The sequence below is a fragment of the Arvicanthis niloticus genome, chromosome 13 (assembly GCF_011762505.2).
Source record: "Arvicanthis niloticus isolate mArvNil1 chromosome 13, mArvNil1.pat.X, whole genome shotgun sequence".
NCBI lineage: Eukaryota > Metazoa > Chordata > Mammalia > Rodentia > Muridae > Arvicanthis > Arvicanthis niloticus.
The window spans coordinates 76,582,910-76,600,068 of record NC_047670.1 but is presented as its reverse complement, the minus strand read 5'-3'; the positions used below and the strand labels follow the sequence as shown (position 1 = coordinate 76,600,068).

General features: G+C 47.2%; 1 protein-coding gene across 2 annotated transcripts; it reads left to right on the top strand.

Annotated features, from left to right (window-relative positions):
- Positions 1–4,802: 4,802 nt before the first annotated feature.
- Aaas (aladin WD repeat nucleoporin) lies at positions 4,803–17,079 on the top strand. 2 transcript variants are annotated; one of them, XM_034517281.2, is made up of 16 exons: positions 4,803–5,076; positions 5,484–5,611; positions 8,408–8,463; positions 8,725–8,816; positions 8,958–9,004; positions 9,496–9,594; positions 10,712–10,855; positions 14,722–14,842; positions 15,264–15,388; positions 15,533–15,593; positions 15,731–15,821; positions 15,952–16,045; positions 16,114–16,181; positions 16,440–16,521; positions 16,614–16,698; positions 16,830–17,079. In XM_034517281.2, the coding sequence occupies exons 1-16, from the start codon at positions 4,954–4,956 to the stop codon at positions 17,052–17,054; spliced, it is 1,641 nt and encodes a 546-aa protein (XP_034373172.1). In that variant the 5' UTR covers positions 4,803–4,953; the 3' UTR covers positions 17,055–17,079. The 2 variants fall into 2 exon arrangements, with proteins under 2 accessions (XP_034373172.1, XP_076768268.1); XM_076912153.1 differs by having other exon boundaries at positions 4,803–5,098.
- The last annotated feature ends 80 nt before the right edge of the window (positions 17,080–17,159 follow it).

Genomic DNA, 17,159 nt, shown 5'->3' with positions numbered 1-17,159 from the left:
CAGCGGACCCCTGGTCCCGGGGCGCACAAGACCCCCCAGGGGCTGGCCCTGTTGCCTCCCGGGCTCCGCCTGTCCGGTGCCAGCTCCCGACCGCCGCAGCCTCGCGGTCCTCCCCTCCCAGGCCTCTCGGCTCCTTTCATCTTGCTAGACTCGGCTTGGGGTTTTGCTGGTTTCTGGGAGATAAAAACCGCCTCAAATAGCGGCGGCTCAATGCCAGGACAAACAGGGCCGGGCGGGCCATGTGCGCCTGGTTACCAGCCCGGGGCGCCCTGCTCGGGAGGGCGAGCTCAGGCTCCGGTGATGCCTCCCAGACTGTGTGTTTGGGGGTTGGGGGGTGGGAAGGTGCCCTTAGAAGTCTCCGGCCGCGGCCTGAGCGCTGCCAGGGTTTGCCCGCTCAGGTCTCCGGAGGAGCGGCGGTAACCTAATGCAAAATGCTCGCAGCTCTGGGGGTGGATGGCATTGGGCCGTAGTCGCTGCGTCGCCCAGGCCGTCGCGCCCTCTAGTGCAGTTAGTGGGGGGCTGTGCTAAGCCTGGTCGCTGGCCTCTTTAGGACTCGCAAAAGCCATTAAAAAAAAAAAAAAAAAAAAAAAAAAAAAAAAAAGTTAAGTTAGCAGTGTGGAAGAGGAGGACCGTGCTTGAAAGAGGCCGAGCTAGTGCAGAATGGCAGTGTAGCTTTACCCCAGGGCACGTTAAAGGTTGAATTTGATACCTAGCAGGCACACATACCCGAGGATGACGAGGCGTGGGGAGCTTCATCCAAAGGCGCTGGAAGTTGGAGGCAGGAATGATGTCTTGGAGTTAGGGATGGACGGTGATTACCAGCTGCTGTTTGCTTCAACACTTCCCTGTCATCTGGCTGGCTATTCCTCTTCTTCAAGCCTGCCCGATTGATTCCCTTTCCTCAGAGAGCTTTCCCAGTCAGGTGCCAGTTAAATGACTTCCCAGATGACAGAGAATTTATCAAGTCAGTCTGGCTAATAGGAGAAGGTTAGAGCTTGGTCACTTAAAACGAGATACATGCATGTAATTGCACCACTTTGAGTTTAAGACCAGCCTGCTCTACATGTTAAAATTTAAAAAAATGTTTTTTCAAGGACTGAGCAAAGTTATTATCTGATGATAATAACTTTATATAATATCTGATGATGAATCTGATGATTCTCTGGAACTATAATTTTGAAAGCCTAGAATCTGCTTTTTTTTTTTTTTTTTTTTTTTAATTCAAGGGATGGAGAGAGAGTGCGGTGGTTAAGAGTTCTTACAACTCGTGCAGAGAACACAGTTTCGATTCCTGGAATCCATAAGAAGGCTAACCATAACTCTAGTTTCAGGGGATCCTAAACCCTCTTCTGCATACAAGTGAAACACTCATACAGATAAAAAATAATAATAAAAATAAAAATTGCTTTTTTTTTTTTTTTTTGGTTTTTCAAGACAGGGTTTCTCTGTATAGCCCTGGCTGTCCTGGAACTCACTCTGTAGACCAGGCTGGCCTTGAACTCAGAAATCCACCTGCCTCTGCCTCCCAAGTGCTGGGATTAAAGGTGTGCACTACCACCGACTGGCTGCTTTTTTTTTTGAGACAGGATCTCTCTGTGTAGCTGTGAGTGTCCTGAAACTGGATATGTACACGAAACTGACCTCGAAGTGACTGAAATCCTCCTGCCTCTGCCGATTGAGTGTTAGGATTAAGGGTGGGTGCTACCATGTTCAAAACAAAAATCTTTAAAGATTCATTTCCTTTTGTTTTATTTGTTTAAGCCTCTGAAAGCTGCCTGATGTAAATTCTGGGAACAGAACTATGGTCGCCTGGAAGAGCATTAACCACTCTGAACTGCTGAGCCATCTCTTTAGCTCCACCAGAAAATTTATGAAAATTTTTAAAAAAAGAAAGAGAATCTCAAGTGACTTCCACATTCCTTAACATTTGAGGAAGTAAGAGATTACAGGCAAGTCCAGTGTGGAGGCTTTGCTTCCAGCACTAAGGACACAGAAGGCAGGGCTCTCTGAGCTGAAGACAACCATGGTAAGCTCCAGGGCAGCCAGGAAAGCACAGCGGGACCCATCTCAGTGAAGCAAAGGAAAATTGAGGCAAACCTTCTCTCAGGCGGAAGTGCACTTGCAGGCATCTTCTGGATGGATGACATTGTCTTCTGACTTGGGAGATTCTCTGGAGGTCCTGTTAGTTAGAAAAGAGGCAGACACAGAAGCTCAGGGCACAAGAAATCTATTTCTGCCATTGCCCTTACATTCTTCAGTGAGACTGGGGGTGTGGGGCCTGAGCCTGCACACAGCTTTGAGTTCTCTCTCTCTCTCACTCTCTCTCTCTCTCTCTCTCTCTCTCTCTTTCGAGACAGGCCTCAGTATACTAACCCAGTCTCTCAAGTTCACTGTGTACCAGATGAATGACAATTAAGGATAACTATTCACTACTGTCTGTAATTCTCAGCACTCAGGAGTCTAAGTCAGGAGGATCCTGGAAAATCAGAAGTCAGCCTCAGTCGCCTCAAAATACAAAACAAAAATTAATCAAGTACTTAACTGCCACACCTCCCATTCTTTTTGTTTGTTTGTTTGTTTTTATTTTTCGAGACAGGGTTTCTCTGTGCAGCCCTGGCTGTCCTGGAACTCACTCTGTAGACCAGGCTGGCCTCGAACTCAGAAATCCGCCTGCCTCTGCCTCCCAAGTGCTGGGATTAAAGGCGTGCACCACCACTGCCCCGGCTACATTTTCTTTTTTAAGGCAAGGTCTTATGCATCCGAGACATAGTATGGACTTCAGAGGATAACCCTGAATTTGTGTCTCCAGGCATAGTGTGGTTTGTGCTTGTTTGTTTGTTTGTTTTTGAGATATGGTCTCACTATATACCCTGACTGGCCTGAAGCTTCCTATGTTAGACAGGATAGCTCTGGATTCACAGTGATCCACCCACTTTGGCTTCCTGAGTGCTGGGACTGAAAGCGTGCACCACTAGGCCAGGCCAACATGTTTCATTTTTCCTTTTAAAGAGTTATTTATTTGGAAACAAAAACCAAAACTAAAAGTCAGGTGGTGGTGGTGGTAGCACCTTTAATCCCAGCACTTGGGAGGCAGAGGAAGGTGGATCTCTGAGTTTGAGGCCAGCATGGTCTACGGAGTGAGTTCCAGGACAGCTAGGGCTACAGAGAGACAAACAAAACAAAAAATTATTTGGGGGCTAGAGAAATGGCTCAGTAGCTAAGAGGACTTCCTGCAGAGGACTCTGGTTTTGTTCCCCAAATCTACATGATTCAAAACCATCTGTAACTCCTGTTCCAGGGGAGTCCATTGCCCTCTACTGGCTGCTGTGGACACTGCATGCATGTGGTGCACATAGATACATATAGGCAGAACACAATGATTATGGTCCCTGTCTGGTGTTGGTATTACAGGCACCCATGCACCACCATGCCCAGTGACAAAAGTGCTCTCAAAGAGGAGGGTCAGGCTCAGTATAAGTTTCAATGAAAGGTCAGGTGAATCCATTTCTTTGGACTTCAGGTGAGGCAGAGCATTGCAGAGTCAGGAGCAGGTAGAAGAGTTTGCTTATTCATAGTGGCCAGGAAGCAGAGATAGCATTAACAGGAAAAGGCTAATACCCTTTGAGGGCGCTGTTCCTGTGAGTCTCATGATACCACACTTCCCTCCCAATAGTCTATTCAGATTTTGAGCTCATAAATGAATCAAACAATTGATTAGAATTAAGCTAGAATTAAACCATCTAATCATCTCTAAATCATATAGGTTGACAATCAAGAGTAACTAATTATCACGCTTCCCACTCCTCTGTAGGTCTAGCCTTCTCCCCTTCCCCCTCCCCTCTCCCCCGACGCCCATTGCCCCAGTTTCAGAAAAGGTCTCAGGAGAGCATGGTGGTACACCTTTAATCTCAGCACTCGGGAGATAGCGGTAGACAGATCTCTATGAATTCTAGGTCAGCCAGGTCTCCATAGCAAGTTCCATGCTACCTAGAGCAACATAGCCAGACCCTGTCTCAAAACACCAAAACAAAGCCTAATAATACAAACTCAGGGTGGTATGTATCTCAAGCTGGAAGAGAACTATGAAGGACCTTCGGTGATCCTCCTGCCTGTACCTCCCAATGCTAGGATTACCGATCATAGTCAATGGATTTTGAGGCAGGGTCTTGCTACCCAGCCCACGCTGACCTTTTATTCCTGTCCACATCCTGTAGGCATTACAGCCTTGGGCCCACATACCCTGCCAATGTCCAGTTTGTGTGTTTTTAGGTCCAATCTGTGTCACTTTGCTACTGGTAGTTCAACAGTGCACTTTTGGGGTTATTGAAAGGATTATAAAAGCGATTGTAGTGACCTACTCAGGGAATATTACTGTCTTTCCGCTTTTCTCTTTCAGGACTCCTTACCCTGTGGGCTCTGGGTTCAGCAGGCATAGCACTGTCTCCAAAAGTCTGTTCTGACTGTTCTCTAAAGTTCTTTTGGGGAGGGGGGGGAGCTCACTGGTAGGATGACATAGTCTGTATTTTCCTCAGGGCTATTTACGGGGGTTGGAGAGTTTAATTAGGTACTTTCCTAAACCTGGCTTATTTTGGGCTTTTTCCGTACTAAGTAAGTGAGTGGGAGACGCTGCTGGGGATTCAGAGTTGGAAAAAACAGTAGTCTCAAAGGAAACAGACCAAAACCAAACCGCGGCGTTCCTTATACAGGTCTATCCTAGGACGTGTCAGCGTCGTACCCGTTCCGTCCGCAAGGGGGCGCGCTGGGAACTTCCGGAAGTCCGTTCCGAAACCTCACACGGAACTTTCTTCCTTGCACTTCCGTTCAGCTTCGCGCAGTCGTTTGTCCTGTACGGCTACCCGTCCGCATACGAATCTAGCCCGGGAACTAAGATTCAGGGGAGCGCAGTCACCAGCCCGGAGCCTATCGATTCCAGACGCCCTCCGGACTGGCAAGATGTGCTCCCTGGGGTTGTTTCCCCCGCCGCCGCCTAGAGGTCAAGTCACCCTGTATGAGCACAATAACGAGCTGGTGACCGGCAACAGCTATGAGAGCCCGCCTCCGGACTTCCGGGGCCAGGTGGTCCGGGTGGGATGCTGCGGTGGGTCCGCGGAAAGTGAGAGTAGTGGCGATGGGGCGGGGTCGCAGGTTGGGAACGGCAGGGCTCCCACGGGAGACTGGAGAGAACGAAATATATTTTAGGGCCTGTATTGGCCTGTAAGGGATGCCAAGGCATGTGAGGAGGCTCTAGGAGGGGTAGAGAAAAGATGAAGGATGAATCAGATCTGTTCAAGTGTCAACCCTGTGAAAAACGAGTGTGGTTTGCAGATGACGACTGTCCCACAAGTGTTACATTTGTGGGTGTGGGAAATGGGGCCGTGGAATCTCTTATACCTAGTCCATCCATGGGTTGGAGATGGCAGGGAGTTCTGTTAAGATTTGGGGAAGAGACTGACTGCCTCCCCTCCCTCACTTCGGAGGTATAGTGGATCAATCTTCCTGTCCTACACCTGACCAAGGATCCCCTAAAAACCGCTGGGAGGCTGGACCATGGTACAAGAACTGCCTTCATCCATCACCGGGAGCAAGTATGGAAGAGGTGCATCAATGTTTGGTGAGGCATGGTCTACTGAGCCTGCTTCGGGCAGCTCTTGAAAAGGCTGCATGTTGCAGTCTGTGTCTCATATTACCACAAATCATATTAGATGATCCATCCTTATTGTAAAACTCAAGGGTTTGCCAGAAACTTCATTTATCCCTAATGTCTTGGCTTGATTTTATCAACCTGCTCACAGCACCGCCCTCATTTGCTTTTGTCTGAAGCTCAGGAAAGTTAGGACATGTAAGAGTTGAAGCTGTGTTACTGTTTTTTTAAGCTGTGTAGGTTTGGAAGGGTTTCTTAATTATTCTGTCCTAAAACGAAATCTCTTTACACTGTTGCGCCTAAATAGATGCAGACCACTTAGCCATCGTTTGGCACATTAAGCCCTTGATGTGTTTGCTGTTACTATCATTGCCATTATCTGTAAAAAGGATCCCTGGAAATTAAGTTCCTGGGTTCATGAGTTATGTTCATTTGTTACTTTGTGAGTTGTTGCCAAATAGTCTTTTATCCAAATTTTACATACAGGACCTGGGATGTAGCTCAGTTGGTAGAGTGCTTGCCCCTAGCATGCAGGAAGCCTAGGATAAGTAACTAGTACCACATAAAACACCGCATAAAACTGGGTGTGGTGGTACATGTCTGTAATCTCAGTAGTAGGCAGGAAGACCAAAGGCTTGGTGCCATTCTTACATTGCAAAATTGAGGCTAGCTTGGATTAATGAGACTATCTCGAAAACAACCAACCAAACCAAAAGCAAGCAAAACAGAACTGGGCAATAGTATTGTGGTGATGGTTAAATTGACTATGGGAGCACCTAGCCCAGTACCTGGCATGTTACTGCTGGATGTTTCTCAGGATATTACTCAGCCTTACTGATACTCTTAATTACGCCTCAGGTCTGGTATCTACTTCCTACGCTTCTCAAACTTGTCTGTTTTATATCCCAAAAGTTCAGGCCACTTCACCTGTTTTTCTGAGGAGTCCTTAAGTAGCTTCTCTCTCTCTTTCTTTTCTTCTCTCTCTCTCTCTCTCTCTCTCTCTCTCTCTCTCTCTCTCTCTCGGTTTTAAGATTTATTTATTTATTTATTTATTTATTTCATGCATGTGAGTACGCTGTCTCTGTCTTCAGACACACCAGAAGGCATCAGATCCCATTACAGATGATTGTGAGCCACCATGTGGTTGCTGGGAATTGAACTCAGGACCTCTGGAAGAGAAGTCAGTGCTCTTAACCACTGAGCCATCTCTCCAGTCCCTTTTTTATTTTTATTTTACACACACACACACACACACACACACACACACACACATATATATATTTTTCCCGAGACAGGAATTCTCTGTGTAACAGTTCTGGCTGACCTGGAACTTTCTGTGTAGACCAGGTTGTAGACCAGGTTGGCCTCAGACACAGAGGTTTGTATGCCTGTGCCTCCTGAGTGCTGGGGTTAAAGGCGTGGGCCACCTTAAAGGGCCACCTTAAATCGTTTCTTACCTGATCCCTTTCTGCATTCTGGACTCTTCTAATGTCCAAATTGATCTTTCTGAAGTGCTCATGTGATTTCTTGTTTCCCTTGCTGAAGATACTTTGATGACTTGTCATTCACTGAAAGTACAGTTGATGCCTGTCTCTCTCTTTCTCTCTCTCCCTCCCTCTCCCTTTCCCTCTCTCCCTCCTCCTCTTCTTCTCCCTTCTCCTCCTCATTCTCTTTTTGAGGCAGGGTCTCAGTCAGTGTGTGACCCTGGCTGGATGAACTTACCACTTGGATCAGTTTGGCTGAGGACTCACAGGATTCTTCCTGCCTCTGCCTCCTGCAAACTGGAATTAAAGGTGTTTGCCATCACACCTGGCGCAGTCCTGACTGACTGGCTCAGAAAGTCTACCACCTCCAATCCCTGAAATTTAGTTGTCTCATCTGTAAGTGGGCAAAATGTCATTTAGATTAATGTGATAATGTCCTAAATAAATTAAAGGACAATGTATAAAGTGTTGGATGCATAGTTGGCACTCACTAAAAATATACCTCCTTTTTTTGTTTGTTTGATTTTTTGTTTTCTTTGTTGAGACAGGTTTTCTGTGTAGCACCAGCTATCTTGTAACTCACCCTCCCAATGAGTGACCACTACCCTGCTTCCAAAAAAAAAAAAAAAAGCTGGCAGTGGTGGTGCATGCCTTTAATCCCAGCACTTGGGAGGGAGAGACAGTCGGATTTTTGATTTCGAGGCCAGCCTGGTCTACAGAGTTTCAGGACAGCCAGGACTACACAGAGAAACACTGTCTCAAAAAACCAAAAAAAAAAAAAAGTGAGATAATGCTTCGCCCAGCCCCTGCTGGCCTCATGTGAAGTGTGTTGCTAGGATCTTCAACTTGTGATCTTCCCAATTTTCCCTTCCCAGGGTTGGGGTTATCGGCATAAGCTGCTATTTATGTGGTGGTGGGGATTGAATCCAGGGCTTTCTTCATGCTAGGTAGGTGTTCTATCAACTGAGACCAACACCCCTCTCTACCCCCCAAACCCTTTTATCGTGTGTTTGTTGAATGAATAAAACCTATTGGGGGGAGGAGAGACTGGAGAGATGGCTCAGTGGTTAAGAGCACTGACTGCTCTTCCAGAGGTCCTGAGTTCAATTCCCAGCAACCACATGGTGGCTCAAAACCATCTGTAATGGGATCTGATGCCCTCTTCTGGTGTGGCTGAAGACAGCTACAGTATATTCATACATAAAATAAATAAATTAAAAAAAACCTATTAGGGGACTTATGACAGGATCAGAATAACTCTTTATCTTTTTCTCCTTGTGAGGCATGATGTGGGTCTTTTTGGAGTCCTGAATGAAATTGCAAATTCAGAGGAAGAAGGTAGGCTCCCCTCCAGACCCTTCTGTTTGTAGGCTTCTCTCCTCCCCATACTTCCCAACCTCACTCCAGAGCCTGTTAGTCCAGCCTCTCCCCCTCGCCCCCTCTTCTTTGTCACTTTTTCTTCTAAGTACCCAGATACCCAAAGTGGGTACTGGGGAGAAGGTATCCAACTGACGAGCTTTGACTCTGTCCTAACCCAAGAGCAGGGCTGGTTATAGCCCTGTGCATGATGTCATCAGAGCTGTCTCTTTTACCTCACAGTGTTTGAGTGGGTAAAGACAGCCTCCAGCTGGGCCCTGGCTCTCTGTGGCAGAGCCTCCTCACTCCATGGCTCCTTGTTCCCACACCTGTCAGTAAGTTTGACTTCCTTCCTGCCTCTTTCCTTTGTGGGCGGGGCTGGATGTGATGACTCAGGGTGGGCATGGTCTAGCTCTGGCAATGTTGAGTAGGTGATCTCCTTCTGTATGTCATGTCTGTTTGCTGTGTTCTTATAGCTCAGGAGTGAAGATCTGATTGCTGAATTTGCCCAAGTAACTAATTGGTGAGTGCACAAACTCTGGCATCCTGTAGGACAGAATTCTTAAACTGAAAATTCCTTTGGGGAGAGAAGTGAAGGCAGAAACTCCTCTCTCTACATTGTCACCCCTGTCCTATTTCATGTCAGCTTGGTGTAAGCTAGAGTCATTTCTAGAAAGGAAACCTGTGGGGAAGCTGTGGGAACCTTCTTGACTGATGACTGATGTAGGAAGGTCCACTTCACCATGGTGGTCCTGGGTACTATAAGAAAGCAGACTGAGCAAGCTGATATCACACACTGTAGCTCCTGCCCTGACTCCTCGGATGATGGACTGAGAGCTGGAGAGTGAAGTCAGCCCTTGACTCTCCAGTTGCGTTTGGCTGTGGTGTTTTATCTGCCCTAAGTAAGACACCGATCTGCCCACACCCAGAAAGGAAACAGACAGCCTGAGCTCCTGTGGAAGGGAATCCCGAGATGCTAGGCTGTTGACACAGGTCCCACTCATTCCACCACAGGTCCAGCTGCTGCTTACGGGTCTTTGCCTGGCATCCTCACACCAACAAGTTTGCAGTGGCCCTGCTGGATGACTCCATCCGTGTTTATAATGCCAACAGGTATGTGTGTGCGTGGGGTGTACGTAAGCAGGGTCAGGTTCAGATGGGTCGTCTGCTGGCCTTGGTCCTGCACTTCATGGGCAGATCCATAGGGCTTCTTCCAGAATTGGGGTTGGGGACACTCCAAAACTGAATGTGTCCTTTTTGCATCTTAACTTTTTTTTTTTTTTTTTTTCCCTAACATAGAATCTCTGCTGGTCTTGAACTCAGAGATCCCCCTGCCTCTGCCTCCCAAGTGCTGGGATGAAAGAGATGCATCATGACTCCCGGTGTATATCTAAGTTTTACTTTATTTATGCGTCTGTTTCACAGTACCCAATGCTCTAACCCAACCCCTGGATGGACTCCTCACCCTTTGCTTTTCCCCTGTGCTGAGGGTCAGACCCAGGGCTCTGTACAGGCAGAGATCAGGGTTACCTCTGAGCTACGTCTTTAGGCCCTGAGTTAGATTTTCTCTGTGGTTTTACTTTTTATCTTTTGTTTTACTGGTTTTGTTTTTTTAAAGATTTGTTTTACTTTATGTGTGTGCGTGTTTTGCCTGAGAATGCATGTGGATATGTGCACCATGTGCCTGCCTGGTGCTATGAGAGGAGTTACAGACAGTGGTGAGCTGCCATGCGGGTGCTGGGACTGAGGAGCAGCCAGAACTCTGAACCTCCGAGCCATCTCTCTAGCCCCCTTTACTTTTTTTTTTTTTTTTTTTTTTTGAGGCAGGTTTATCTATGGAGCCCTGGCTATCCTGGTATCCTGGAACCTGCTCTGTAGACCAGGGTGGCCTCAAACTCAGATTTGCCAGCCTCTGCCTCCAGAGTACTGTGATTTATGTCGTGTGCCATGACACCCAGCATGTTTTACCTTCTGGAAATTTTTTTTTTATTTTATTTTTTATGTGATCCGAGTGTTTTGCCTACATGGATGCCTGTTCTGGAACTGGAGTTACAGAGTTGTGAGCTACCATGTAGGTGGTGGGGACCAAACACATGCCCTTTGGAAGATCAGCCAGTGCTGTTAACTGCCTAGCCATCTCGCCAGCACCTTGTTTTGTTTTTTTAGTGGGACTCAGGTTCTTTGAGCTTAGTGTCTTTGCTTTGATGTGGTTTCTTACCTCTGTACCCAGCACTATAGTTCCCTCCCTGAAGCACCGCCTACAGCGAAATGTGGCCGCATTGGCCTGGAAGCCCCTCAGTGCCTCTGTCTTGGCTGTGGCCTGCCAGAGCTGTATTCTCATCTGGACCCTGGACCCCACTTCCTTATCTACGAGGTGAGTCCTGGCATCCTGTCCTGACCTTTCTGGGGGTCATGCCAGGGGCCCCTAGAGTGTGCAAGTTATCACGGCCTTTCCCAGGGCTGTGGGAGAAGCAGATCTAAGGTCGGCTGGGTGCTAGGATGCTCTGTCTAGACAAAGGGACAGATTCGGAGGCCTCTGGGATTATGGGAGAACATGTCTGTGGGTCATACACTGCCAGACAGAGGTATAAAAGTGGAACAGCAACAAATACAGATATGGGTAGAAACCATAAGAGTTGGAACAATCAGCAGGCGGTGGTGGCCCACGCCTCTCATTCCAGCACTCCTGAGGCAGAGGAAGGAAGGTGGATCTCTGAATTCAAGGCCAGCTTGGTCTACAGGCTGTTCAGGACAGCCAGGGCTACACAGAGAAACCCTGTCTCAAAAACAAAAAAAACAAAACAAACAAAAAGTTGGGACAATACCGTGAGAACTAAAAATAAAACCAGAAAATTCTAAAATTATGAACAAATAAGAAAACCTGCAGGGCGGTGGTGGCGCATGCCTTTAATCCCAGCACTTGGGAGGCAGAGGCAGGCGGATTTCTGAGTTCGAGGCCAGCCTGGTCTACAAAGTGAGTTCCAGGACAGCCAGGACTACACAGAGAAACCCTGTCTCGAAAAAAACAAAAACAAAAACAAAAAACAAACAAACAAAAAAAAAACAAAGAAAATCTTAGCCAGGTGGTGGTGGTGCACACCTTTAATCCCAGCACTTGGGAGGCAGAGGCTCTCTGTGAGTTTGAGGCCAGCCTGGTCTATGAAAGGATTTCAGGACAGCCAGAGCTGTTACACAGAGAAACTCTTGAAAAAAACAAACAAACAAACAAAATAAATTAAAAAGTGCATGTATTTACTGTAAGTGGGCACAGGTGTGCTCAAGTGTGGAGGACGGTGTTCGGGAGTTGGCTCCCCCTTCCACTGTGTGGGTCCCTGGGTTTGTCTGTGCTCTGGTCTTCAGGCTTCACTGCCATCTCCCTGCTCCCTCCTGCTCTCTCCTGCTCCCTCCTGCTCCCTTTCTTGTTCCTTTTTTTTCCTCCCCTGCAGCCCTATTTTAGCACAATCTTCCTAGAGAAGTTAGGAAATTATTAAGTTTCAGTATGATAGAGTCTCCTTATGTTGGCCTAGAACTTACTATGTAGACCAGGCTAGTATTGAGTTCACAGAGATGGACCAGCCTCTGCCTCCTGCATGCTGGGATTGAAGGTGTCCCACTATGCCCAGAAACAGTGTTTCATTCTGTTCTGAGCTCAGTGGCTGAGTTGGCATCTGTGTTACATGTCACACTTTCAGAACTGAGAAGCTAACGTCTGCCCATGACTTTTTGCTTGTTTGTTTGTCTGTTTGTTTTTTGAGACAGGAATTCTCTGTGTAGGCCTGGCTGTTCTGGAACTCTGTGCACCAGGCTGGCCTTGAACTCACAGAGATCTGCCTACCCCTGTTCTCGTGCTGGGCTTAATGGGTTGAGCCACTACCGCCCTGCTGTCCGTTACTATTGACTACGCTCAGAAATTACTTGGATCTCACCAGTAGTTCCCTTCATGCCTGACATGTTTTTTTTTTTTTTTTTTTTTTTATTAATGTTCCGTTTTGAGTTGTAGTTATTTAGAAAAAAATGTCTTTACAAAAATGGCATGGAACATAGGCACTGGTAATCTTGATCAGGTGTCTTTGGTTGTTTTTGAGACAGGGTTTAATTAGGCCACTCTGATGCCCAAGTTAAGTATAGATAGGGCTGGTCTTTACCTCTTGACCCTCCTAACCTCCACCTCTCAAGTGAAAGGAGTGTGCCGCACACCCTGCTTCTCCTGGGAAATTTTTTTATAGTGAGGTTAATTTATTTCTTAAAATTTTACATATGGGTGTTTTGCTTACCTGTATGTCTGTCTGTATACCATGTGCATGCAGTACCTAAGGAAGCCAGAAGAGGGCAATGTACCCTAGGACTGGAGTTACAGATGGTTGTGAACCACCTTGTGAGAGCTGGGAATCAAACCTGGATCCTCTGGAAGAGCAGTCAGTGCTCTTATCCACATAGCCATCTCTCCAGCCCCTTTCCAAGGAAATTAGAAGTTTTTCTTTTCTTTCTTTTTCTTTTTTTAGGAAGGAGTAACAATTCTAGTAGCAAGGATGCTACTAAAGACAGGCTGCCCTTTAAAATGTTTTTATTTTAGGGACATGGAGATGGTGCTGGGGATAAGAGGTTCAGGAGACCTGACGCCCTCTTCTGTCCATCATGAGCACTACATACACATGGGCATTGACATGCATGCATCCAAAACACCCAAACACATAAAACAGAAAGAGATGTATTTTTAATCACATGTATGTGTGTATATATCTATGTGCGTGTGTGCACATGAGTGTAACTGCCCACAGAAACTAGTGGAATTGGAGTTACAGACAGTGGTGAGCTGCCAGACATAGGTACTGGGAATCAAACTCTGGTTCTTTGGAAAAAAGGGTACACACTCTTAAGTGTTGAGGCATCTTTCCAGCCCACAGTTGCCCTTTTTAAATAAAAAAAAAAAAATGTTGCCGGGCGGTGGTGGCGCATGCCTTTAATCCCAGCACTTGGGAGGCAGAGGCAGGTGGATTTCTGAGTTCGAGGCCAGCCTGGTCTACAAAGTGAGTTCCAGGACAGCCAGGACTACACAGAGAAACCCTGTCTCAAAAAACCAAAAAGAAAAAAAAAATGTTTAAAAATTTATTATGTATGTGTGCACTCATGTTGTAGTCATAGACAACTTTGTGTTTTGTTTTGTTTTGTTTTGTTTTTTGAGACAGTGTTTCTCTGTGTAGCCCTGGCTGTCCTAGGTCTTGCTCTGTAGACCAGGCTGAGCTTGAATCTAGAGATGTGACTGCCTCTTTACTATTGGAGTACACCTTACAGCCCAGAGAACAGTGTTTGGGAGTGGTTCTATCTGTCCACTGTGGTGCCTTAAGACTGAACTTTTACAATAGTTATTTATGTATTATATATTATATTTAATATATATAAAGTATATTTAAAATATATCTTGTTATATATAATCATGTTTATATAACATGTATTCTATGCCATATTACATATGATATATAATTTATAACATAACATTTATTATGAAATATATATTTATATATAAATATAATATCTATAATAATAGTTAAAGGTTGGGCAGTGTGTTATATGAACCATCTAAATGTGAATTTGAAGAGGTCTGAGGAGCAGGCTACAGGACAGTGGAGCCACTGACTGAGTCTTCTGTCAGCGACCTGGGCCCCCCAGCAGCTACAGGTGGTTACTGCTTAGTAGGCCGTGGCTCTGAAACAGCCAGCGCTCAGTGATGGAAGCGGGAGGTGTTCTGACAGAAAGGTGATTAGGGTCCTGACATGAGAAGGGAAGCAGAGGTTGGATGCTTGATGTAATGTCAAGAGATCCCAGTCCAGGTCACTGGGAAGCAGCACTCCCAGCACAGCCCCTTTTAGACTTACCACCATGAGTGGTCTTCCGCCTTTTTATCCTGGCTCATACCCTGCAAATCACAGGTTCTCCACAGAACTTCCCTTTAACTTCCTCCATAATCCTTTTTTCCAGCCCAGGTTGAAGTTAGAGGCAAGCAAGGAAACGGAATCATGATAGGGTTTTCATTTCATTTTTGTGTTGTTTGGTGGTGGCAGAGGTCAGAGAGGGCATTGACCCCTGGAACTGGACTTAGAGGTGGTATGAGCACCCGCAGTGAGTGCTGGCACCCACTTTTACCATCTGGAAAGCAGCAAGTGTTCTCACCCTCCTCAGCCTCCTTGATGCATTTGTTTGTTTATGGTTTTCTCACCGAATCCCTTTGTTTATCCCTGGCAGACCCTCCTCTGGCTGCGCTCAGGTGTTGTCTCATCCTGGGCACACACCAGTCACCAGCTTGGCTTGGGCCCCCAATGGAGGGTGGCTGCTTTCAGCCTCACCTGTAGATGCTGTTATTCTGGTGAGTTGGTCCCCACCCCTCAGACAAGAGCCTTCCTCACCTGGTGGTAGAAAGCATGAGATAGTGTGTTTGTCTGTCTTCAGAGTGTCATCTGGACTCCTCACATCTGAACTCTACCAGCTGTCACTGTGATCTTAAACATAGGTTTTTCGAGACAGGGTTTCTCTGTGTAGCTCTGGCTGTCCTGGAAGTCACTTTGTAGACCAGGCTGGCCTTGAATTTAGAAATCCTCCTGCCTCTGCCTCCCAAGTGCTGGGATTAAAGGCGTGCGCCACCACAGCCCGGCTAAACATAGGTTTTTATGTAGAGTAGTCTGTTTCTTGCTGCTTCCCCTTCTCTGGGACTTTGCGTACATAGAAGGTAGCCCACCATGAGCTGCTTGATAGTCTTTTGAGTTTCTGTACTGACTTCCTTTTCTTAGGTATGGGATGTTTCAACAGAAACCTGTGTCCCCCTTCCTTGGTTCCGAGGAGGAGGGGTTACCAACCTGCTGTGGTCCCCAGATGGCAGCAAAGTCCTGGCTACTACTCCTTCTGCTGTCTTTCGGTGAGTGGGTGAAAAGCTAGGGGAGTGAAGAACCAGAAAAAGGCACTTTACTTCCGGGCCTGACCTTGGGACTGCAAGATGTTGGATCAGTCCAGGGTTGGAGCCTAAAGACCCTAAGCTGTAATCTGGCTTTCTTTGGCTCAGAGTCTGGGAGGCTCAGATGTGGACTTGTGAGGGGTGGCCAACTCTCTCAGGGCGTTGCCAGGTAAGTGGGGACTGTATTGATTCACAGAAGCTGGGAGGAAGGGAATTCTCATGGGCCTGGATCCCTTTGTGCATGGCTTCTCTCCTGGTTTAGCCCTCCTGTGGATCTATCTCCTGTCTTTTCCTTCCTGTCCCCAGACTGGCTGCTGGAGTCCAGATGGAAACCGACTGCTGTTCACTGTATTGGGGGAAGCATTAATTTATTCCTTGTCATTCCCAGAACGATGTGGTGAGTTAGGACATTTCAGAATGCAGACTCTGTGGGGTGGTCAGAGGAAGACAGCAGCTATAGGGTGTACTGAAGGATGAAGGGAAGTACAGAAGCCAAGGGTACTGCATAGAAACCTCTACACTTACAGGAACAGAGAAAGGACATGTTGGAGGTGCAAAGTCAGCAACCATCGTAGCAGATCTTTCTGAGACAACAATTCAGACCCCAGATGGAGAGGAGAGGTGAGTCTGAGTAGCTGTGGGAGGAGTGAAGTTGGAATGAGCCCCACCCAATGCTTATCCTGTCACAGACTAGGGGGAGAGGCCCACACCATGGTTTGGGACCCAAGTGGTGAACGACTGGCTGTGCTCATGAAAGGTAAGGAGCAAAGAGAACGGGCTAACTTTCTTTGAGACGAGGTCTCACTGTATAGCCCTGGCTATCCTGGAATTCACTGTATAGATCAGGCTGGCCTTGAACTCACAGGCCCACCTGTGTGATCTGCCAGGTCTGGTATTCAAGGTGTGTGCCATTACACTCAACTAGACAAAGGGCTTTTGACAGCACCAGGGCTACTGTTTCCTGTCTGGGCCTTTGCTCCAGAGTTCCCTGTGTTAGCTGACCCATTTCTCACAGGAAACCCACGGGTCCAGGATGGGAATCCTGTCATCCTCCTTTTTCGAACTCGAAACAGCCCTGTGTTTGAGCTGCTTCCCTGGTGAGTGCAAGCCGACCTTGGGGCCGGCCACAAAGACCTTCCCACATCCAGGCCCCTCTTTGCCTTCTCACCTCCTCTTCTTTTTGCCGTAGTGGCATCATTCAGGGGGAGCCAGGAGCCCAAGCTCAGCTCATCACTTTTCATCCTTCCTTCAACAAAGGGGCCTTGCTCAGTGTGGTGAGTTGGCAAGGGCTCGGTAGGCTGTGTGTGTGTGTGTGTGTGTGTGTGTGTGTGTGTGTGTGTGCGCAGGTGTCTTCAGGATAGCTGGAGGCCCAGACAGTGATGCTTTTCTTTCCTGTTCTCTGCAGTGCTGGTCCACAGGCCGAATCACCCACATCCCTCTGTACTTTGTCAATGCCCAGTTTCCACGCTTTAGCCCAGTGCTTGGTCGGGCCCAGGAGCCCCCAGCTGGAGGTGGAGGCTCTATTCATGAAGTGCCACTATTTACCGAGACATCACCAACCTCTGCTCCTTGGGACCCTCTTCCAGAGCTACCATCTGCTCAACCCCACTCCCCTCATTCCCACTTGTAAATAAAGTTTTTCTTGCTTCCACTCATTTGCCAGGATGTAACTCTGATGTGCTGCTGGGGTGTGAGATGGACCACTGGTTAGATTTGCTGGGGTGTGAGATGGACC